This window comes from Lolium perenne, chromosome 5 (genome assembly GCF_019359855.2).
Source record: "Lolium perenne isolate Kyuss_39 chromosome 5, Kyuss_2.0, whole genome shotgun sequence".
Lineage (NCBI taxonomy): Eukaryota > Viridiplantae > Streptophyta > Magnoliopsida > Poales > Poaceae > Lolium > Lolium perenne.
The window spans coordinates 5,895,986-5,918,855 of NC_067248.2; the positions used below are offsets into that span (position 1 = coordinate 5,895,986).

The window sequence follows — 22,870 nt, forward strand, 5'->3', positions numbered from 1 at the left end:
AGGCAACTTGGTGACTCTGGAAAATTTGACTATATAAACCGGCGTGAGTCCCTACAAAGAAGCGAGGTGGGACTAAAATCTTGCATAGATGCCTCATTCGGGCGGAACAAAGCTCGCACCCGGAAACAGGCCGGCCCAGGGTGCAGAAGAGCCAGATCGATCCAGCGACAGATATGGTCAATCGGTGCTCTTGCCAACCGTTTTTTTGCATACGCGGTGGCACTCCATGTAATTCGATCGAAAACTGAGGGCGGTTTTAAAACGGACGAAAATATGGGGAGAAACATTACTTCCTTTATTAGTAGGTATAGACTAGGAAAGTTGCCCGTGCGTTGCTACGGATTGACACCACTAAACAGTTGGTATTTGTACCATTGCTTAAACTTTTAGATGAAAATTGTTGGCACGACCGGAATTTCTCCCAAAAATCTATGGAAGCTGCAAATCTTTATTAGTTTTTTGTAAGTACCATATCAATATAACACAATTGTTCATTAACACACACAAAAAACTGTCCATACAACAGATAAGAAGAGCACAAAATAAAATCAATGCCATTAATATTTGAAAAGAGGCTTGAATGATCAACTGGCTTCGAATGAATATATAAGTTTATCATACCCTGACTGGACACAAGAAAGATATAGCATCAGGATGCAAAGATTGCGTTAAAATCTAACAATAGCCTCCATACGAGCAGACCCAATCCTCGACGTGGTGGAAACGATTTGCATCTTCTGAATATGATCCACCTCTTAAACATATTAGCAGCTGAATCATGTCATCAACCATTTGGCGCGCATCTTCTGATTTGTGTTGTCTTCCATGTCCTGGAAATAACTCATGATTCCTATTGCCTATTCCAATTGAGCTATAAAAAATCCAAGAAGAATCATGCAGCTTAAGAATCCTCTCAAACACACGTTTTGGAAATCAAAATTTCTAGAAGCAGAAAATAGTGTCCTCCATAAGTTGGCGGTGCGCTTTATCAGCAGTTCGTCAATGAACTTGTAATAAGCTTTTACAAGCTAACCTGGTCGAGCTAGCAAATAAATCAGTCACACAATGTAGTAATTTCCTGGAACGATCCCATAATGCGTGTCGTGCAGTCGAAGTATTCATCTTGTGAGACAACAGACTCGACATCCACACTTCAGAACATCACCGTGCACGTGCAGCCCCGCACGCCGGCACTCCGCTTACATGGTGGTGTTGCTCAGAGTGACATACCTGTGCTCCGCCAGGGCCGACCTTGACCTCCAAGCCGTGCGCCTGCTGGAGTCACGCCTTGGGCACCAAACACATAGCTGTATGTGTGCATCAACACGAATACGGAATATATAGCCGCGCGCTTCCGCCGCGGATCCAGCCGAGAGCGCCTACCCGTGCAGTAGCGTGCTCTACCAATCGACGTGGCCGGGGTTGGGAAACGGGCAAAGGAGACCACGTTGAGCATGAGCATCCATGAGCACCCATAGCCACATGCTCGCGCAGAACTCATGTCGAGAGCCCGCATCGTCGCACTCCCCGGGGCCCCATCCGTGAGCATCCTAACGTCAAAGCTGTTGCGGTTTGGACACGTCGGAGCCGATGGCCGACGACCACGGCGATCGGTAGATACCCGTCCTGGTTTTGTTTCTTCTTCTGTCGCCTCTTGAGACAGACCGTAGCCTGGCTGTATTTTTATACGCGATGCATACTCGATGAGTCCTTGACTCCTTGTACACGGCCAAGCGGTGTGCTTCCCTTCAGCTAGGTCGAGGAGACCAGGGCGCAGACGCTGTCGGCTCCACGCTAGTCCGCGACTCCCAGCCGCAGCTCGACGAGCTATCCTCCTCCGAGGAGACCAGCATCTTCTCCAGCTCCTTCCGTTGTCCCAGAAGCAGCTTGCAGATAAGGTCGACGAAGAGGCGGGCTTGGGGAAGAAGGGCGATGCACGAGCGAAAAAATAGCGTCCAAATCTGAATCAATCCCCAAAGCATCTATCTCCCAGTCGCTAGCGGCCGCACGCGTCGTTCAGGACGGCCGACGAGACGTGTAGGCGCAGCCGAAGACCTCGGATGTATCGGTATTGCCTCCGACTACGGCGGCAAACTTCCCCGTCAACGAGCTGATCCAGGCCGGGCAGACCGTGTACAATTTCGGCAAGCGGCGACTGTACACATGCTTCGTAGCCGACGATTCGTCGATCCAGGACTTTCTCTTTCCGATGGAAAGCTCGGTTTCGAGGGAATTCCACGATATCGATCTGATCGATAGTGGATTAGTCCACACACCTGATCTAGACCCTCGTTGCAACGCATCGGGCACAGAGTGACGTATCACCGGAGATTAGATTAAACCTCGATATCGGACGAAGTCGGCAGAACGGCGATATCTAAACGAATCTCATGTTGAGGTGGTATTCGAGGTATTTATAGCTGGCTTTGGCTTGAGGAACGGGCAAAGTTACGTGTACATGCAGGAGAGTTCAGGCTTGAGCGGACCAAGAGCTTTCCTCTCGTACGATGTCGTCCTATAGTCAGGTCCTGGACCTCCTGGATGTGGGCTTTGTTTATTGGCAGCCAATAACAGGCCGTGTTGTTTTGTTTACTGGCAGGGCCAAACGCCATGGGCTCACGGACGGGTCCATGTGCGATCGTAGGTAAAGAGAGGCTGCATGCGTGAACCGTTATTCACTAAGCGGTGGCATTCTCCGTAAATTCAACTGAAAATCAAGGGTATATACAAAACGGACGAAATTTTTGGGGAGAAACCTTACTTCCTTTATTAGTAGGTATAGATATAGATATAGATAGAAAGGTATAATTGTTGCACCCCCATGGGGCATGGAGAGGCCATCCACGATACGCCACTAGGCGCGCAAGGGCTGGGCGCTCGCATCTCCTCTCCGTCGGGTCCACGTGGCAGCTCGTTATTGGCCCAGCCCAAAAAAATCTCTTCATCCACGCGAGGCCAAAGCCAGCCCTGTCCCGTTCCATTCGCCTCCTCCCCAATCCCCTCCTCCTCGTCCGCCGCCACGCTGCTCGTGACGTTTGGCCGGCCGCCAACCTCCTCCCCGCCCCTGCTTCTCGCCGCCGGCGACTGCGGTCGGCGCTGCAACGCGCGTGGATTGGGGGAGGTGCTCAGCAGGAGAAGCGCGAGGCGCCTCCTCACCTTGTCGTCCTCCCGATCCCAGCGCCCGGCCGCCAAACTCCTCTCCTCCCCTGCTTCTCGCCGTCGGCGACTGCGGCCGCCGCTGCACCACTCGGGGATTGGGGGAAGTGCTCAGCAGGATAAGCGCGAGGCGCCGCCTCACCTTGTCCTTCTCCCGATCCCAGCGCCCCCGGAAGTCAGTCTCCGACGAGCGCGAGGGGAGGAGGCCGCCGCCGACGAGAAGGCTGGGATGGAGATGGTGGCGTAGGAGGAGAAGATGCAGGGAGGCGCAAACGAGCAGGGGAGGGTCACAAGTGCGGGAAGAGGAAGCTAGGGTTTTCACCGCGGCGGATTTCTTCCGTGGTGAACTCACGCGACCTCTCCCCATGACTGAGCACCATCCCCGGCCAGGTACAGTGGTCTTCCTTACCTTGGCTTCCCACTCCTTCCTTAAATATCTCTTCATTACTCCATCACTGATTTGCAGCATTTGTCTCCACTACCGTGAGGCTACATGTGTGCACATGTGGTGTTTGTGCAAATGTCCATGGATAAATACTGCTTTGAGAAGATGCTGCTGTTTGTACATTTATTGTGTTTGATAGGGCTTGTTTTGCATTATGAATGTTTATAAAAGTTTGGTGACTATAAATGAAATGAAATAGAGATTGAGTAGTCATAGCCTGGATGCCACCACTGTCAAGATCAAGATCAGGTGTTTGGGGCTGAACCTCGGCGTCGTTGATCTGCAGGTTCATCTCCCTCTCTCTGTTTTCATGTGTGTGTGTTGGCTGGCAATCCTCTTCTTCCTTCAGTAGCTCAGAAAGTAGTATGGCCATGTGCTAAACTTATTTCTAGAATTTTGCTTCAAATATTGTATGACCTGTGATTGTTTCAATTTGGTCATGCTTGCTTTGTATTATGGACTCATGGCAAAAAATTGTATATGCACATTTGCATGTATTATTTACTGAATAAATTTCCCTGTAGCTCACTGCATATGCAAGCTATGAATGTCAAAATTGCTCCAGTAAGTTTTTCTTCATCAATGGTGCTTCCGTTTTTGCCAGAAATTGAAGAGATGGAATTTATACTGTTGGTGCACAAACAACCGTGATGGTTGTGGTCTCTACTCTCTACTTTTCCAGTTGAGGTATCTCTCTTGGCCATAATGAGGTCATTACTTAATCTATATTGAGTTTAAAATTTCTTCTTGCTCTACCACATCAAGTAAATTCATGATTTTTTTGTAGCTATATATCCCAAAGTTTTGTTCTCATATTAGTTTCCAAGTAGTTGCATTTCTGTTTGTCAGAACTAAAGATGTAATCTCAAGTTCAGGCAAATGGCATATCAGAGACGATGATCTGGAAGGAAGGTAGAATTGGACATGGCATCTCAATTCTTTGCATACTATTTTATGAATAATTGTACTAATTAGATCTGATCACCTAATGTTTTTCTTGAAAGGTGTAGACGGAAAATATGCCAGAAACAAGCAAGGCATGGGATAAGATTAAAGAGCAAGTGAAGAAATATATAAGCCTGCCCATTCTGAACTGAACTTGGCACATGACATTTTTTTATCAGATAAAAGATTCTCCTTTATCAAAGGTCTGTGGTAGTATTTTGAATGTAACTGACTTACTGCGGAGTTCATAATATTTGGATAACTTCTATCAACTAAATAGGAGGTTGCAAAGATCATATTTGGAATGTAGCAGGACATATTGACAGTTAACAGTGTGAAATTCTTCTTATGCTGGTATCTGTTTGCATGTGCTATCAATTATTCCCTTTTCATATTTCTTTTATTACTTGGGTTCCCACTTCCTATCCTTTCCACATACACATGTCATATCGGATACATCTGTCAATGCTTCATATCTATTATTATGTTGTTGCAGTCTTATAATCCATATTTACTGCATGCCTATGTTGTTACATTGTGCCCATATGTTCAAACCAGAGGACCAACCTATTTACACTTTCATATGATTTACTAACATAGAGTAATTATATCTGGTTCTTTTATTTTAAAAACAGGATACTCAAATGAAGCCTATCCAGTTGCTTGTATTTATTTTAGCATAATGGATGTTATTTAACTCGGTGATCATTGATGTGGAATATCTTCATGCTATTTTTGATGGTTCTCATGTCGTGTTGTATGGTCAGTTCCCCTTTCTCATTTGTATGTACAATAGTTTCCCTTCCGACAATTCGTGACTTTACTATAGTTCAATCTGCATGGGGCCCTCAGTGGTACAGGGTTTTGGCTCATTTTATGATGCCCCCATCCTCTAGAATACAGAACCAGAGATATGGAGTTGTAAGATTTGTTCATTGATTTTTTCCAGTATCAAGGCCTTAAGCCTTTCTTCATGTTTGTAATATTCGTATCCAATGCAAATTAGCTTACCTGATAGAATTTCAATACTCTTGGCTGAATAACAAACTCTTCTCGGTGTGAGGGATTCATGGGAACAAATAGTTTTGGTATAGTTCACAGCGCTGCCTGCACAAGAAGTCCAGGTTATGTTATAATTGGCTAACAATGGTGATTGCCTTAAAATAAGATGCCTTAACTTTATACTGCTCTTTTACCACAAAATGGCATCACCGTTTTAGGCAGCATTCGGCTCCCTTTCAAAAACTAGGCAATCGTACCATACATCTCTCAATTTTGTGACTTGCATGTACAATATATTGCCTCTCAGTTTTATCAATTAGTCATGCAGGCTATTATTGCTAAATAGATGAGTGATTCATGGGAAAATATATTCGTGTTGTATTGTCTGAGACTCAAGCATCAGGTAATAATTCTTAAGAGTAGGAAATGATTGCCTTTCTATAAGATCTCACCAAATTTCTTTTTACGTAATTTGAACATCTATAGTTTTATTTCATTTTTGTCCTTATGACAAAAAATAGGAACTCAAGAATTGCATGTAAGGATATTAGTACATTATTCTTCGCGTCCATCTATAGGTGAGAGTGCTGAACCATAGATGGAGATAATGCTGAATTAAAAGGTATCAACAGACTTGGTATGTTTCTGGCATGACGCAGCGTTGTCCTTGGAACCTGCTTGATATTTATTTCGATTGCTAGCCTACGGTTTTGCTGGACAATCGTCATCGGCCATGGTGGAGGCCTGTGGATTTACTGGTTTACTGAACTGAAGCTTGTTTTTATTTTGCATACACCTCTGTACTGATCTCCATTCCAAGAATTTGCCTGATGTGTTGACCTCTAAAATTGTAGTGCTGCCTACCAATGGAAGATTGTGTGTGCCTAAAACTTGCTCCCTGCAATTTGTGGGGCGGAATAAAATTTTGGCTGTGCATGCATCCAAAGGTCTGTCCTAAGATTTCTGTTGTACTCGCCACCACACCCGTTGTCAGCGCCCATCAAGGTACCTTCCCAAATTCTGATCGATGATCCACTAGTGGAAAACGGGGCAATAGGCCCGGTCCATTTGGGCCTTTAGACCCGGTTCCTGAACCGGGACCAACTAGGCGGGACTAAAGGGGGTACCCTTTAGTCCCGGTTCAAAGATAAACCGGGCCTAAAGGCCTCAACACGTGGTGCGACCAGGGAGCTCGCGCTGGAAGGGCTTTGGTCCCGGTTCGTGGTACGAACCGGGCCTATGTTTCTCTGCCGCGGCAGAGAATTGCTATTTCTCTGCCGCGGCACAGATTTGGGCTGTACCAGCGTTTCTCTGCCGCGGCAGAGAAACAGTCTGTTTCCCTTGCCGCGGCAGAGTTTCAGCAATGCATATATATATCATTCAAGAAACCACAAAAAATCGTCATGAATATATATAGACATCGTCAACAGTACACGACATAGTCAACACAGTACACGTAATGCATGCATATTTACAATACAACTTTTCCTGAACGAATATCCTCCGCCGTCACGATCTTCCGATAGTGCTCTCCACCTGGGGTAAGGACCTCGGTAATAAAGAATCCCGCGATTTCCTCTTGAATTGCTTTTATTTGATCCGCTGTTATGAGAGTGTCCCGCAGGCGTGTCATCTATATTTAAAAAAGGAGATCAATATATGAATGGAACTCAATACAATAGATGGTACTAATTAAGATTAATTGTGAAAATTTGTTATCGTACACGAGTGTGGTGTATTTGGGGATCCCCACCCTTGGGACAGGACATGTCACGCATGAAGGTGCAGACGTAGTATCCACATAAGTTATTCCCTTTTTCCCGCCTCATACACTTTACGAAAAAATAGTTCGATCAAACTAATAATCAAGCATCGTATTGAAAGTAAATATCATATATAAAGTTTCACGGACATAGCTATATATATAGTACTACTTACAGGGTAATCTCTAAATGTAAGCTCCGGTTTCCATTCACCCGGAACAGTATTGATGAACCGTTTCCAAGCCCTGCCCAGCAAAAAATAATGAGTAAATGAGTAATTGATTAGTTGATGATATCTTCGAATTAGAGCAGATGAAGATGCCAATACGAAATTGATTGAAACTACCTCTGGAGGATGGCAGCCATGTCCGCCCATTCCGCATATTCTGTACGTTTCGAGTCCATGACGTTTACGACTCCAAGGTGAAGATCAATGATTAGGAGAATAAAATGGAAACTGCACAAGCATAGCTCAATGATTACGAGAATAAAGTGGAAGGTGCACAAGCATAATGTATGTTATATATAACACTCACTTGAAGTTGTAGGGAAAGAATATATCCTCTTTGTCTGCTTGCTTCTCTAAAAACATTACGATGTTGTCCTCTGTGTCCTTGGCGAAGTCTCGAACCGTAACTTCATGAACTGTGTTTGGGTCTATGAACCCCAGCGGTAGGAGCTTGCCTCTTTTGTATTCCAGCTTCTTCATTCTGCATAATTAAATGTATAGCGTACACAAAGAATATAATGAGGATAATTGTTAGTGCAAATGAATGAGCTACAAACTTAATTACACAAATAAATCACTTACAGGCAGTAGCAACTGATGACAGCTTTGTCGAGGGCGTCTTGATTGAATAACTGAAACAGTTCGCATAACTCAATGTTTATCTCGTCTTTCCCCCGGAAGTAATGCTCATCTCTAAGATACACCGTGATGTAGGTTTCACATCTTCGACAGGCTTTCAGGTACCAGTCATGCAACCTTCGCATCTGAGTCCCTAGACGCGCGAGCTCGCCATGTTTGACGAGATCAGATCCGTATCTATACTTGTTTACCATTTGAGCCGTTGGATAGTAATCTTCGTACTCAACTGATGCTCCCTGAGCTCTAGCCGCCCGTTCGATCATCGATGCCGTCTCTGGATCATGATATGGCTCCACGATGAAGTGGGGTGCGGCCTGAATGTCCTGCTGTCCAAGCTGGGCGACTTTTTTTGCTTCTTTCATCGCTTTAGAGGACTGTCCAAGAGAGCGGTCATAATCAGCTCTCAGCTCAGGTCTCTTCATTCTCGTCTCGGCAAAGTGCTTCACTGTCTGCGGTGGAATAAACATCTTCTTCGGCGCAGTTGCAAGAAACGCCTTTTGCTCTTCGATCTGCTCATGTGGCAACAACTCGGAGTCTGTTCCCTCATTGGAGTTGATGATCTCTTCGGAGCTGTAGGAGGTGCCGCGGACCGCTTCCTCTTTTGCTTAGGTGGAAGCGGCGGAGTCTCCTGACGAGGAGGAGGAGGCGGCGGAGTATTTTCACGCGGAGGAGACTGGTCATGGATAGGGGAATCATCATCGCGCAGAGGAGAATCATCACGCGGAGGAGACTGCACAGGTGGCGGAGGAGGCGGAGGTGGCACAGCTTGTTGGCTTCTCACCTGGAAACACAATGTTCTCCTTCCGCCATTGCACGGTGGTTCTACGGGCTTCTCCCAGTTCTTTGATTTCCCCATCTTCACCTGCAGGGTGCTCAAGCACCAACCCCTCATACTCTCTCAACACTTCATCCACCATCACAACAGCAAAGTCGTCTTGGACCGGACGGCAATGGTAAGACCTTGTAGGTAAGAGGATGCCGACCGCCGCCTTGAAGGATAGGTTGAAAACTTTAACATGCAGCTCACAAGGACGGCTCTCAGTGAGATCATCCACGGGGGTAGCGAGGAGGCTCGACCACCTGGTCATCATCATCATCATTATCCACCCGCCGAGAGGAAGCCACGCTGCTTTTCCGGTGTGGTTGAGATTGCAGCGGGGCGATGGCATTGAGCAGTGCAGGATCTACAGCCTGCCCCCGAGCCATCTGAGATGTAAGTACTTGGGTTACCATGGTTAATTGGGCTTGCATGGTGCTCATACCCTCCTCTAAGTTAGCCAGGCGGTCTGTTTCCCTTGCCTTCCTCCTCTCATGGCTTTTATCAGGAAATCTCTTTCTTTCCGCAGGAAAGCCATACTTCCACGGAACGGAGCCTGCTGTGCCTCGTGTTCATCCGCCGTGTTCTTTGTTCCCAAGGGCGCGTGTCAGCTCATCGTTCTCTCTTTCGGGCTGGAACAACCCCGCCTCCACGTCCCTATGTGCCTTTTCCAGGGCATCAATGGGAACCTTCAGATGAGCTTTCTTATAGATGCACTTCCCTGTTTCTGGATCCAACGTTCCCCCAATCCCGTAGAACCACTCCTTGCACCGTTCGATCCAACCGTGTGTCCCTAATCTGATCCCTTTCTTGAGTCAGTTCCGCCTCAGCTGCCCTGCCACTTAGGACGGTTAGCCCCTGTATCCACCTGGACCCGAATTTGGTGATATAGCTTCCACGCAGCATTTGCCTTATTTATTTCCGACCTTCTCTTAAATTCTTCGACTCCGTCTTTGTACTTCACGAATTCGTCCCAGTGACTTTTTACCTTCTCACTGTCCGGAGTCTTCTTTAACTTGATAAGGCGGCGCAATCTTTTCTTGTGGCTCTTGAATAGTTCGGCCATCTTCTTCTTGCCAAACTCGCGGAGGGCCTGCTCCATCTTGGCCTTCTCAGCGTCACCCCCCTCTTCGGGTACTATGTTGAAATGTGACATGAGCTTGTTCATAATGCTGTTTTTGGCTACATCATCGATATAAAGACCTTGAGCTTCTTCCTCTGCAGACAGCACTAGTCCCTTCGGCTTGTGCCATTCTCGAACGGTGATTGGGACGTGGTCCCTAACAAGCACTCCGCATTGAGCTATAAATGTCTTTGCACCTTTCTCTGGAGCAATCGGTTTACCATCCTTCTCGATGTGGGTGATGTCGTGCCTAACACCGTCATCCAACTTTTTGGCCGGGCCTCGCTTCCTCGACTTTACAGAAGAAGTGCTCGATCCGGAGGGCTAAAAAAGAAATAGTTCATAGTCAGTACAATTTCATTAGTTAATGCATCTAGTCGATCAACAGCGGCTTAATTAATTTATATACCTCGGTGATAACTACAGTTCGGGAGCCATTATGATGATCTTGTTCCTCACCGGCGCCACTAGGATCTTCTTCCTCAATATCCTCCGCTCCCTCACCGGAGTCATTCAAATAAGTTGCGGTGACATCGTCTGGAATAACGTCGTCGTCGCGATCATCCAGAGTACCGTTTGCTATGAGTTCCTCCATGAAATTTTCTTGAATTTCATCTCTCTCCATGCTTTCTACAACGACCTGCAAGCTATACATAGGAACCATCATATGATCAAATTAAGGATAATGCAGAAAACTGAAAATGGAGTTACATATGTGTAGTTCTTAACTAAGGATCGATAATATAGTGCTGAAAGCAGATACTGCAGTTACATGCATACATAGATCGGGTTCATGTTTATTTAACCCTAATACATATCAATCACTACTACAACCACTCAACCGCGCAGACCGGGTCCTAGAGGGCGCCGACCGGGTCCTGAGCCGCGCTGGGTGTGCCCCCAAAGCCACGGAACAACAACGGGAGCATAGCTAACATGAGATCCCCGCATAACGCTCCATCCGGTCCTATACATGTTGTCTAACGCGTACATGTAACGGCGAACGTGCTGGTCCTCCGCTTCAATGCGCTGAGCTACCTCCTCCGGCGGGGCCGGCTCCCTCTGAAACGACCGTGGCCCATAAGACCTCCACCAAAGAATATCCGGGTCGACAACGGGACCCGGATTCCGCACAAAGGTGCGCGACCCGGAAGCTAAGACCTCCCAGTGCCACCCCGGCGGAGCCCAGTCCCGGACCTCCCCCATCTGCTCCATCTCCTCGGTGAGAGTCAGACCACGGCCCGCCGGCTGTCGATGTCGCGGCATCGTAGCTATGAAAACAAATCATATATGTATACTAATATAAATAAAAAAACATGATATTGTGCTAAATAAAAAACTTCACTACTTTTGTACTAACGCCGCGTTCCACGACCCTGTTTTGGGGGCGTCGGCAGGGGCGCCGGCAGTACCGGCACCGCCACGGACTCGGCGCTCCTCCTCGCTCGCTCTTTCTCTATTTCGCGACCCTAAGTCTATGTCGCGGCGGCACCGCTACGGACTCGGCACCGCCACGGTCTAAGTCGTCGGCGCGCGCGGGGGGCGGCGCCGACACAAATGAATCTATTTTCTAACTTTTCTAACTTTTTCCTAACTAATTTTACTAACTTTTTTCTAACTAATTTTACTAACACTAACTAACTAATTTTCTAACTTTTCTCTAACTAATTTTACTAACACTAATTTTTCTAACACACTAACTAATTTTACTAACACACTAACACATTAACTAATAATTTTACTAACACACTAATTTTACTAACACACTAACTAATTTTACTAACACACTAATTTTAACTAAATTTTCACTAAAACTAACTACACTATTTTTTTTTTTGCGGGGTAAAACTAACTACACTATAATCTAACAAATGAAAAAAAAAAAGCCGGATCGAGGAGGCTTACCGGCGGAGGGAGAGGCGCGGTGGCGGCCGGCGGGGTCGGCGGCGGCGATGGCGGCGGACGGCGAGGAGAGGCGGAGGCGGGCGCGGCGGAGGCGGGCGCGGCGGAGGCGGGCGCGGTGGCGGCGGACGGCGAGGAGGAGTGGCGGAGGCGGTGGCCGACGTGCGCGCGCGGGGGAGAGAGAGAGAGGGCGGGGATGGTGCGGACGGCGCGGGTGGCGCGGCGGCGGCAATGGCGCACGGGAGGGCGGCGGCGGCGCGGCGGCAGCGGCGTGGGCGCGCGGAAGTTGGGCAGCCTGGCGGCGCTCAGCGCTTCGTCTCCGCGGGATTGATCGCCGCGGAGACGCAGGCCTTTCGTTTATACTCCCCCCTTTGGACCCGGTGCGTTTACAAACCGGGTCCAAAGACTTTGGACCCGGTTTGTAAAACAAACCGGACTAAAGGTCTTTTTTGCTGCGTTTTCGCTGCGCGCGCAAAAAAGGCCTTTAGTCCCGGTTTGTAATACAAACCGGGTCCAAAGGCCAATTTTTTTTAAAAATTTCATTCCCGCCTTATTTCAAATGAAAAAAGCCACCGCACCGCCACCACCGTCACCGCCGTGTAGTGGCCACTGTCGCCACCGCCACCGCCTGCCCACCACCGCCACCGCCGTGTACTGGCCACCGTCGGCACCGCCGTGTACTGCCCACAACCGCACCGCCACCGCCTGGCCACCACCGTCACCGCCGTGTAGTGGCCACTGTCGCCACCGCCACCGCCTGCCCACCACCGCCACCGCCACCGCCTGGCCACCACCGTCACCGCCATGTACGGGCCACCGCCGTGTACTGCCCACCACCGCCACCGCCACACGTGTCCCTTCCCCGTGCCACGTGTCGCCGCCGCTTCCACGTGCCTCGCCCCGCCGCCACCGCCATGTACGGGCCACCGCCGTGTACTGCCCACCACCGCCACCGCCGGGGCCGGGCCACCGTCGGCACCGCCGTGTACTGCCCACCACCGCCACCGCCATCGCCTGGCCACCACCGTCACCGCCGTGTAGTGGCCACTGTCGCCACCGCCATCGCCTGGCCACCACCGTCACCGCCATGTACGGGCCACCGCCGTGTACTGCCCACCACCGCCACCGCCACACGTGTCCCTTCCCCGTGCCACGTGTCGCCGCCGCTTCCACGTGCCTCGCCCCGCCGCCACCGCCATGTACGGGCCACCGCCGTGTACTGCCCACCACCGCCACCGCCGTGTACTGGCCACCGTCGGCACCGCCGTGTACTGCCCACCACCGCCACCGCCATCGCCTGGCCACCACTGTCACCGCCGTGTAGTGGCCACTGTCGCCACCGCCATCGCCTGGCCACCGCCGTGTACTGCCCACCACCGCCACCGCCGTGTACTGGCCACCGTCGGCACCGCCGTGTACTGCCCACCACCGCCACCGCCACCGCCTGGCCAGCACCGTCACCGCCATGTACGGGCCACCGCCGTGTACTGCCCACCACCGCCACCGCCACACGTGTCCCTTCCCCGTGCGACGTGTCGCCGCCGCTTCCACGTGCCTCGCCCCGCCGCCACCGCCGTGCGACGTGTAGATCCCGCTTCCACGTGCCACGCCCCGCCGCTTCCCCGCGCCACCTGTCGCCAAACTTGCCGCGTCGCTGTGCTATAAAGCGCCGCGTGCGCGCGGAACCACACGTCGCCGTCGCCTCCGTTCATTCGTCGCCGGGATGCCGCCGCGCCGTCGCGGCTCGTCCGGTTTCCGTGGCGTCCGAGCGCGGCCGAACGGTAGGTTCTACGCCGAGATGCGTGCCGGTGGCTTCCGGCTCACCCTCGGCACGTACAACACCCCGGAGCTGGCGGCGCGCGCTTACGACGCGGCCGCATGGCGATTTCGGCGGCCACGGTGCGACATGAACTTCCCAGACGTTGAATCGCTAGAGGAGGCGGAGTTCCTCGCACCGACGCCGTGCCTCGTCGACGACGAGGACCGTCGCCGCCACCGCCAGGTGCAGCGCCGGATCGCAATCGCCGAGCACGACAAGGAGTTGATGCGCCAGTGGAGGGCGCAGTTCCCCAACGACGTCGACAACACCGCCGCGTTCTTCGCTGACCTCCGGGCACAACGCAGGTCCAACAGGCGCCATCGTCGGGCCGTCGCCGTGTTCGAGCTCGATAACCCGAATACAACTTGGGCCGACAACGACCCTCGGTGGGACGACATTTGGACCGAGACAACCTCCGACGACGAGTAGATCGACTAGACTAGTTGTTTATCTATTTTATTGTATTTTCAATAAAGTCGTTGTGGCGACGCCGATGATGAGAAAAGTTTCCCGCCAGATTACATGTGGAATTAAAGTACAGAACTCAACTGAAAATTAATTAAGATACATGGCCAGATAGTACTCGTGCCTAGCCCTATAGTACTCGTGCCTAGCTCAACTGAAAATTAATTAAGATACATGGCCAGATTCGACTGTTCGAGTCATTCAGTCATACTCGTGCCTAGCCCTGTAGTACTCGCCACTGTAGTCGTCGTAGTCACCGTCATCATCGTCGCTGGCATCGGGGTCGCGGTAGTCAAACCTCGGCGGGAGAGCACGCGTGGGCTGGGACTGAGGGTAGCGCAGGCGGGGGCCACGGTGGGCCATGATGCCCTGGAGAGTTCGGTCGCGCCACCACAGCCGACGGCCGGCCTCGTTGAAGTTCGAAGGAGGCGGGCCGCCCTCCTCGTGCCTAGCGAGCGCCCTCTCACGCCGATTGATGAAGAAGCTCTCCCAAGTCGGGCTGTAGTCGGGATGCCACTGGGGATTCCTCCGCTGCTCTGGCGTGAGCTCGAAGTAGTAGTGGTTCGTGATGGCCATCTCGCGCGCCACACCTAGAGGGACAGGAGGGACCGGTACCCCTCCGACGCTCAGCAACCAGCCGGTAGGGACGCGGTAGCCCGGCGGGCAGGGGTAGTTCGACGCGCAAAGCGCCTCCGCCTCCCGGAGGGTTAGAGATACGATGGAAGCCATGTGACCTGGTGATGAGGTTTTGCGAGATATGAGTCTAGATGTGATATGTAAATGGAGGCCAAGCCAACATATATATAGTGAAAAAATGGCGGGAGGACGGAGGCGGGAAGCGATGGAAAGCACGGGAAGAAAAATAGGCGGGAACGCAAAGGGCGCCAAAAGCTGCTCGGTGGGATAAGGCCGTGGGGGTAACCGTTCGTCCCGGCTGGTGGGTACACCCGGGAATAAAGATCCTTTTGTGTGTCATCTAACAAAACTGTCGGTGGGATAAGGACGTGTGGGTAACCTTTAGTCCCGGCTGGTGGGTACAACCGGGACTAAAGATGTCGGCAGGATAAGAACGCATGGGTGGACGCACTGCTCGATGAGATAAAGCATGTAGCGCACGACGCACTGTCGAAGGAACAAGACAAAGTAGAAGAGGTGCCGTGCCTATAAAAGGAGCATCGATACGCCTTGCCAAGCCCCTGAACGACTACATCTCATCTAACAGTGTTGGGGAAAGGGTTGGGAAATCTCCCGTGGCGCATCTCCACTTTTAATATCTTACATACGATTACATGATTACACAAAAATAAATGGGAAATTGATTGCCATGTTGAGATACTCATTTGTGCCATGAACATTCTTCAATTAACTTGATGATGGAGCATCTTCATCATTTAATTAATCTTCTTCGGCCGTAACCATGGAGCATCTTCATCATTTAACTTGATGCTTGGATCAATGTTCACTCGAAGGGTGGAATTTCATCAAACTGATTATAATCTTCGACATGTCTGTCTTGTCCTCCACTCCCACGATGTTTCTTTTTCCGTAAAGAACTATGTGGCGCTTTGGCTCATCGTTTGATGTATTTGTGTCCTTATGTTTCCTTTTTCTTGGTTTGGTAGACATTTCCTTCACATAGAAAACATGGGCCACATCCTTGGCTAGGACGAATGGTTCGTCTCTATACCCAAGCTTGTTGAGATCCACCGTTGTCATTCCATACAACTTGTCTACCCGAACCCCGCCTCCTGTTTTGTTGACCCATTTGCACCTAAACAAAGGGACCTTAAAAGAAGGTCCATACTCAAGTTCCCATATATCCTCTATGTAACCATAATATGTGTCATTTGGGCCTTCATTCATTATTGCATCAAAGCGGACACCACTGTTTTGGTTGGTGCTCTTTTTATCTTGGGCGATCGTGTAAAATGTATTCCCATTTATCTCGTACCCTTGGAAAGTCACTACGATCGAAGATGGTGTCTGGGCCAGCAAGTACAACCGATCTTCAATATGTTTGTTATTCAGAGATGTTTTTGCAACCAACCGCCGAAAGTCGACATGTGTTCACGTCTAATCCAATCGTTCGATCGCCCCGGGTTAAGGAGCGTAGAAAGTTCTTGTGGTCACCGATATACGGAGCCACCAAGGTGGAACTTTGTAGGACTGTGTAGTGTGCTTGAGTCAAAGAAATCCCGTCCCTACATATCATTGATTTCCTTCCTAGCGTGCCTTTTCCACTTAGTCTCCCTTCATGCCGCGATTCAGAACACCAATCGGCTTAAGGTCAGGAATAAAGTCAACACAGATTCAATGACCTCCTCTGTTCCATAGCCCTTGGAGATGCTTCCTTCGGCCTAGCACGGTTATGAACATATTTCTTCAAGACTCCCATGAACCTCTCGAAGGGGAACATATTGTGTAGAAACACAGGACCGAGAATGGAAATCTCATCGACCAGGTGAACGAGGAGATGTGTCATAATATTGAAGAAGGATGGTGGGAACACCAGCTCACAACTAACGAGACATTGGACCACATCATTGCAACCTCGGTAGAATTTCTGGATTTATTACCTTCTGAGAAATTGCATTGAGGAATGCACATAGCTTCACAATGGGCAGTCGAACATTTTCCGGTAGAAGCCCCCTCAACGCAATCGGAAGCAACTGTGTCATTATCACGTGACAGTCATGAGACTTCAAGTTCTGGAATGTTTTCTTCTCCATATTTATTATTCCCTTTATATTGGAGGAGAAGCCAGACGGGACCTTGATACTGCTAAGACATTCAAAAAATATTTCCTTCTCTGCTTTTGTAAGAGCGTAGCTGGATAAATGACGTCCTTTAACTCTCTCATGCAGGTTTTTGGGGTCTTGCCCACGTTGCGGGTCCTCCCGTGCTACGGGTGAATCTTGTGGCTTCCCGTACACACCCGTAAAGCCTAGCAGGTTCACGCAAAGATTCTTCGTCACGTGCATCACATCGATTGAAGAGCGGACCTCTAAGACTTCCCAATAGGGTAGATCCCAAAATATAGATTTCTTCTTCCACATGGGCGCGTGTCCGGCATCGTCATTCGGAACAGACCGTCCGCCAGGACCCTTTCCAAACATTACATCTAGATCCTTGACCATACCAAATATATCAACACCATCACGATGGGGAGGCTTCCTCCGGTGATCAGCCTCACCGTTGTAATGCTTGCCTTTCTTTCTTACGGGATGGGTAAGCCTAAGAAATCGACGATGCCCCTGTACACGACCTTCGACCTTTTTCCAAATAATCACCTTCGAGCTCATGTAAACAGTGTGTGCATGCATTGTATCCCTTGTTTGACTATCCTAAAATGTTACCAAGAGCAGGCCAGTCATTGATGGTTACGAAAAGCATCGCTCTTAGGTCAAATTCCTCCTGCTTGTGCTCGTCCCACACACGTACACCTGCTAGGGACCACAGCTGTAGAAGTTCTTCGACTAATGGCTTCAGGTACACATCAATGTCGTTCCCGGGTTGCTTTGGGCCTTGTATGAGCACTGGCATCATAATGAACTTCCGCTACATGCACAACCAAGGAGGAAGGTTATATATACAAAGAGTCACAGGCCAGGTGCTATGGCTGCAGCTCTGCTCTCCAAAAGGATTCATGCCATCTCGTCGAGACCAAACCGTAAGTTCCTTGCATCCCGTGCAAAGTTTGGGAACTCTCTATCGATTTTTCTCCATTGGGAGCCATCAGCTAGGGTGCCTCAACATCACGTCTTTCTTACGGTCTTCTTTGTGCCATCGCAACAACCTAGCATGCTCTTTATTTCGAACAAGCGTTTCAGCCGTGGTATTATAGGAGCATACCACATAACCTTGGCAGAACCCTCTTCTGGGCGCTCGCCCTCAACATCACCAGGGTCATCTCGTCTGATCTTATACCGCAATGCGGTGCACACCGGACATGCATCCAAATTCTCGTACTCATCGCGGTAGAGGATGCAACATTAATGCATGCATGTATCTTTTGCACATCTAATCCTAGAGGGCAGACAATCTTCTTCGCTTCGTACGTCTTTGGCGGGCAATTCGTTACCCCTTGGAAGCTTCCTCTTAATTATTGTCAAGAACTTTCCAAATCCTGAGTCGGTGACACCGTTCTCTGCCTTCCATTGCAACAATTCCAAGCAGTGTCGCCTAGCTTTTTATGGCCATCTTCGCAAGTTGGGTATAACAATTTGTTGTGATCTTCTATCATCTTGTCGAAGGCCAACCTTTCCTTTTCAGTTTCACATTCTCTCCTTGCATCAGCAATGGCCCGGCCAAGATCATCATCAGCAGGCTCATCTGGTGCCTCTTGATCTTCTACTTCATTGTCTTCATTGCCTTCTGCGGATCATCGTATTCAGGGAAATTGGGATAACCGTCATCATCCTCTTCCTCTTCGTCATTGTCTTCCATCATAACCCCTCTTTCTCCGTGCTTGGTCCAACAATAGTAACTGGGCATGAAACCGGATCGCAGAAGGTGGCTGTGAATGAGACTCGAGCGAGCGTAATTTACGGTATTCTTGCAGTCCACACATGGACAATACATGAAGCCACCATGTTTGTTTGCCTCCGCCACGGCCATAAAATTATCCAGGCCCGCAGTGAACTCGTCAAACCGTCGGTCAATGTACATCCATTGCCGATTCATCTGCCTGATATAATTAAGCTGATCAAAACCATTACAGAACATCACGATGTATATATACACATGCATTTTATCAATTGCAGATGAAAAGGAAAAAGTTGTTAACCTCGATGAAGAAGAAAAAAGCAAGTTAAGTGTGGCTTAATTTGTGTAAACTCAAGTGGCAAATCCTCTTAAGCATTTCATCAAACACCTCTTGTGCATGTGAAGAAGAGAGGAGAGCAATACACCCTCTTGTGAAGATAGTGAAAAAATGGCTAAGTGTGACTCACACTTGGGCAAGGGCAAGGTTATATAGCCAGAGGGGGGCCTTTGGACCCGGTTTGTCATACAAACCGGGACTAAAGGGTTCCCAGCTGACACGGCCTGCCGCGCCCTGCGGTGGACCCTTTGGTCCCGGTTTGTATGACAAACCGGGTCCAAAGGCCGCCTGAAGACGAGCGCCAGCGGGTGGGGTCGTCCTGGGCAGAAACGAACCGGGTCCAATGGGGGCATTGGACCCGGTTTGGTTCAGCAGTGGGTCATTTGCTTGGGTCCAAAGGCCTCTTCTCCACTAGTGATCACATCATGGTTTCTTACTACGTGCAGCCATGTGTGCTGGTTTGAGAAGTATTTTTTGTTGCCTGCTTTAAACTCCAATGCCATTGTTGTTCTCAGGGCTTATTGTAGGTGGATAGTCAGGGTTTGGGTGACTCAATGCTGCAGTACGTAAGTACAAGTGGTTGTGTTCTTCGTGTTCATCGTATTGCCATGTTTTAGAGCACATATGACGAACAAAATCGACTTAAGTTTTTTTTCCACTGCCATATTCTAGGGCATACAATATTTTGCATGCCAGAAAGATTGAGGACATAATTGATAGAAGCTTCTAGGAGTTTTAGCTTATTTTTGGTAATATAATGGCCCTGTAGTAATTTCTCGCTTCTGAGTTTATTAGCATGTTTATAATTCTTCAATCCTGGATTTCTTTTATTGTTGATCTCATCTTTATCATTCCATCCTTCCGGATGAATGATTCCCAGTGATTGATCATGCTCAGTGTCCAGAATCCAAACATGCTGAGTTAGTCCAGAAAAATAGGCAAGCCACCCAGTCTAAACTAATTTTTTTACTAGGATCATTCTCTTTTCAATAATTGTTTGATATTACCGTGGAGATTATGCTGGTATTTAATTTATCTTTATACAAAACACATCCATGTGTGAAGGCAATGCACACATGATTCTTAGACCAATAATAGCATGTAGACATTTGGATCATGGGTTACATCTTTGTTGACTGAAATGTCGATCTAAGACTGTGTTTGCCGTCTCTATTGCAGGAAAATTAACTACTTTATTACGAGATCATTGCAGGAATGTTAATAGTTTGAATTTATAAGGACATCTATAAGAGCCTAGCAGACGCACTTCATATGATGTTCATAGCTAATGTTTCTAGCTTTAAACTTGCTCTGTTTTTATTTTGGTGAAATATACCTCAAACAAAAATTATTGGTTTAACAACACTAGGCAAGCTATTACCATTATTTATGGTGTATCAAGTTACCTTATATGAATATTGGTCGCTGCATCCCTTCATATCTTGATAGCCAATATTTGATGATAAATATTGCTTTATATCCTTGTATATATGTAGATGAATCTTGCAAAAAGATAATTATGTGCTTGTTCGTCATACAGGACATCATCACGAGGGATGTTGACTCCTGGGATGGAGGAAGCATGGCAGAGCATCCAGCCAACAGTGGGGATGGAAGTGCGGATAAGGTAGGCGACTGGCTGAAGAGGCAGTGGAAGATGACGAACAGGGCAGGGGTTTGGGTTCCACCGCCACCGTCCTGCGGCAGTTGGGGGCCTCTTCGTTGCAGAGCCGGCGGCCGGCTAGGCTCCACCTCCTCCATCCCTACCTTGGCGCTGCACATGGGAGAACAAGGGGGCGACAGGAAGATGGCATGAGGACGAGGGGTTGCCGGGGTGGATTCTGCAGCACCGTGTCGTCTTGTCTCCTGCAACCAGCCCCATCCCCTCCGCCTCCCGTGACTCTTTTCTCGTCGATCTCGCGACGCTGCTACACTCCCTCTTCATCAACATCCACGTCATGGTCGTCTTCACGTCGAGCTGGCAGCGCATATGCATGATCCCAGGTTTGGTCTCTCTTTGTTCACCATTGTTCACCTTAGCTCACGGAAAATAGTAAAACAATGTCCTTGATGCAGCTAGAAAGCTTGGTGTCACCCAATGTACTAGCGATAAGGCGCTGATCGCTTTTATCATTGTGTACAATGTATCAGTTAGCAGGGAAGGAATAATAGTAGGTCACCCTATCCTTTTGTGTTATACATTTCTTATTTTCCCCTCAATTTTTTGCCTTTTGAATAATCTTTTGTCACCTACAGGTTACATGGTGTATGGTACAGTTCTGGGAGTTAGCCGATGGCAATATATTTGCACTTTTATTTTGGTGCTTAACAGTTGAAGGTAAATAAATTGCAGTCTTATTTTATTTCCTTATGCTAAAAACTCAAGAAATGACATGTTGTACTTGGTTTACGAGTATTTCTTGTATAGAGAAAGCTTTATATACATATCAGCATTACCATTTTGGTTGTTGATATATGGCACCACCATATATGCATTATATAGAAAAAAAATATCTGTCTTTACTTGACAATCAGATATTCTTTCCCATGGATCATAAATATCCCACGGTCTTCTTCTTTGTTTTCTTCTTTATTCTTATGCAGTTTATGTTTTTCGCTCTTTAGGTATGTAACTGAAAATCTACGTGATATAATTGCAGTCAGTTGCAAGTGTTAATAGTATTCATGTGCACCAAGGAGCTCTAGGAGTTGGGGAGGAAGGAGGAGTCCAGGGACATCAATTGGCAGCGCCAGGAAGCTCAGCAAGAGGCGTGCAAGAGGGTCACCAGCGTTGTAGCACACCATAGCTCAGACCAGAACCACAAGAGATGGAGTTTGACACCCTGAAGCAAACAAGGTAAAAGTTATCTGAATAAAAGTGTTAACCTACTTGTTTGTGTGGTGTCTGATGTGTGGGTGAGAATGAGAACCAGAGCTAGAGAAAATTAATGCTTCAACTAGGGAAACCAAGTGGGCATGCAGTGGCATGGAGGTCGACTCATGCCTATAAGTATGGACATTGGGCGAGCACCAACAGGGTACACAAACACACACCTCAAGCATTCGTCCGGTGAGTTCTCTAGTCACATCATACCATGGCCAGAGCTGCCCGTCTCATGGTGCTCGCGTTGGTGCTCCTCTGCGTGGTGATCACGGGCTGCCACGGAACCGGCGGCGACGTCAGCGGTAAGCTTCTTACTGTACTGCAAACATTCTGGTTCGCTGTCGAATTCCATTATCTCAGAGCCTAACCATGCTTGTGTGCGTTTCCTTTCCAGATCGTCGAGGGTTGGGAGGGATCCCGGCCGGATTCCACATCCCTGGAACTGGAAGGCCCAAAATCCCCAAACTACCCAAACGTGCACCTATACCCAAACGCCGCGGCCGGACTTTCGCTGGTGTTTCTTCACCAGATCTGTTGGGATGTCACCAGGATCATTATGTGATGTATCAACACGATCTGGAAACGCTGTACAGTTTGACTTGTTAGGGCATGTACATTGGTTTAGACGGATGCTGTCTGGAGTACTACTACATGTCATCTATAGACAATGATATAGACAGTGTATACAATAGTCTGTCTGTAAATTATCTATTTTTAGTCATAGCTATATGTGAGTATAAGTTAAAGACACCCTTCATACAACAGCAAAACTGGTGTCTGTAAGCTGTCTGTAAGAAGCCTACAGACTGTCTGTAACTTTACAGACATGCTCCTTCTCTCTCCTTATTATCTTTCCTCC

General features: G+C 48.6%; 2 protein-coding genes and 1 long non-coding RNA gene across 23 annotated transcripts; 2 read left to right on the forward strand and 1 right to left on the reverse strand.

Annotated features, from left to right (window-relative positions):
- The first annotated feature begins 2,927 nt into the window (after positions 1 to 2,927).
- On the forward strand, positions 2,928 to 22,049 carry LOC139830954 (uncharacterized). 21 transcript variants are annotated; one of them, XR_011744527.1, is made up of 13 exons: positions 2,931 to 3,546; positions 3,623 to 3,887; positions 4,206 to 4,288; positions 4,389 to 4,513; positions 4,606 to 4,749; positions 5,182 to 5,308; positions 5,877 to 5,951; positions 6,070 to 6,553; positions 19,643 to 19,693; positions 20,668 to 21,131; positions 21,204 to 21,298; positions 21,384 to 21,465; positions 21,788 to 22,049. XR_011744527.1 is itself a non-coding variant. In XM_071819728.1 (11 exons), the coding sequence occupies exons 8-11, from the start codon at positions 21,086 to 21,088 to the stop codon at positions 21,758 to 21,760; spliced, it is 231 nt and encodes a 76-aa protein (XP_071675829.1). In that variant the 5' UTR covers positions 2,935 to 3,546; positions 3,623 to 3,887; positions 4,206 to 4,288; positions 4,389 to 4,513; positions 4,606 to 4,749; positions 5,182 to 6,553; positions 19,643 to 19,693; positions 20,668 to 21,085; the 3' UTR covers positions 21,761 to 22,049. The 21 variants fall into 21 exon arrangements, 8 of the variants coding, with proteins under 8 accessions (XP_071675829.1, XP_071675822.1, XP_071675823.1 ...); XR_011744518.1 differs by having other exon boundaries at positions 2,929 to 3,546; positions 5,399 to 6,553; XR_011744522.1 differs by having other exon boundaries at positions 2,929 to 3,546; positions 5,496 to 6,553.
- On the reverse strand, positions 7,439 to 8,304 carry LOC139831389 (uncharacterized). Its single transcript, XM_071820652.1, has 4 exons — positions 8,123 to 8,304; positions 7,848 to 8,021; positions 7,658 to 7,768; positions 7,439 to 7,556 (listed from the first exon to the last, which is right to left on the reverse strand). Exons 1-4 carry the CDS (start codon positions 8,302 to 8,304, stop codon positions 7,439 to 7,441), a joined length of 585 nt encoding a protein of 194 aa, XP_071676753.1.
- A 69-nt stretch (positions 22,050 to 22,118) lies between the features above and the next one.
- LOC139831200 (uncharacterized) lies at positions 22,119 to 22,616 on the forward strand. Its single transcript, XR_011745872.1, has 2 exons — positions 22,119 to 22,313; positions 22,406 to 22,616. It is a non-coding gene; the product is annotated as an uncharacterized lncRNA (long non-coding RNA).
- The last annotated feature ends 254 nt before the right edge of the window (positions 22,617 to 22,870 follow it).

Coding starts and splice junctions, on each gene's coding strand:
- LOC139831389 (XM_071820652.1), bottom strand. CDS start 8,304: ATGCGAAGGTTGCATGACTGGTACCTGAAAGCCTGTCGAAGATGTGAA. Junction 8,022..8,122: donor GTCATCAGTTGCTACTGCCT/GTAAGTGATTTA, acceptor TTAATTATGCAG/AATGAAGAAGCTGGAATACA. Junction 7,557..7,657: donor ATGGCTGCCATCCTCCAGAG/GTAGTTTCAATC, acceptor TTTGCTGGGCAG/GGCTTGGAAACGGTTCATCA.
- LOC139830954 (XM_071819721.1), top strand. CDS start 21,086: ATGGTCGTCTTCACGTCGAGCTGGCAGCGCATATGCATGATCCCAG. Junction 21,132..21,203: donor GCGCATATGCATGATCCCAG/GTTTGGTCTCTC, acceptor TCCTTGATGCAG/CTAGAAAGCTTGGTGTCACC. Junction 21,466..21,824: donor TTGGTGCTTAACAGTTGAAG/GTAAATAAATTG, acceptor ATGTGCACCAAG/GAGCTCTAGGAGTTGGGGAG.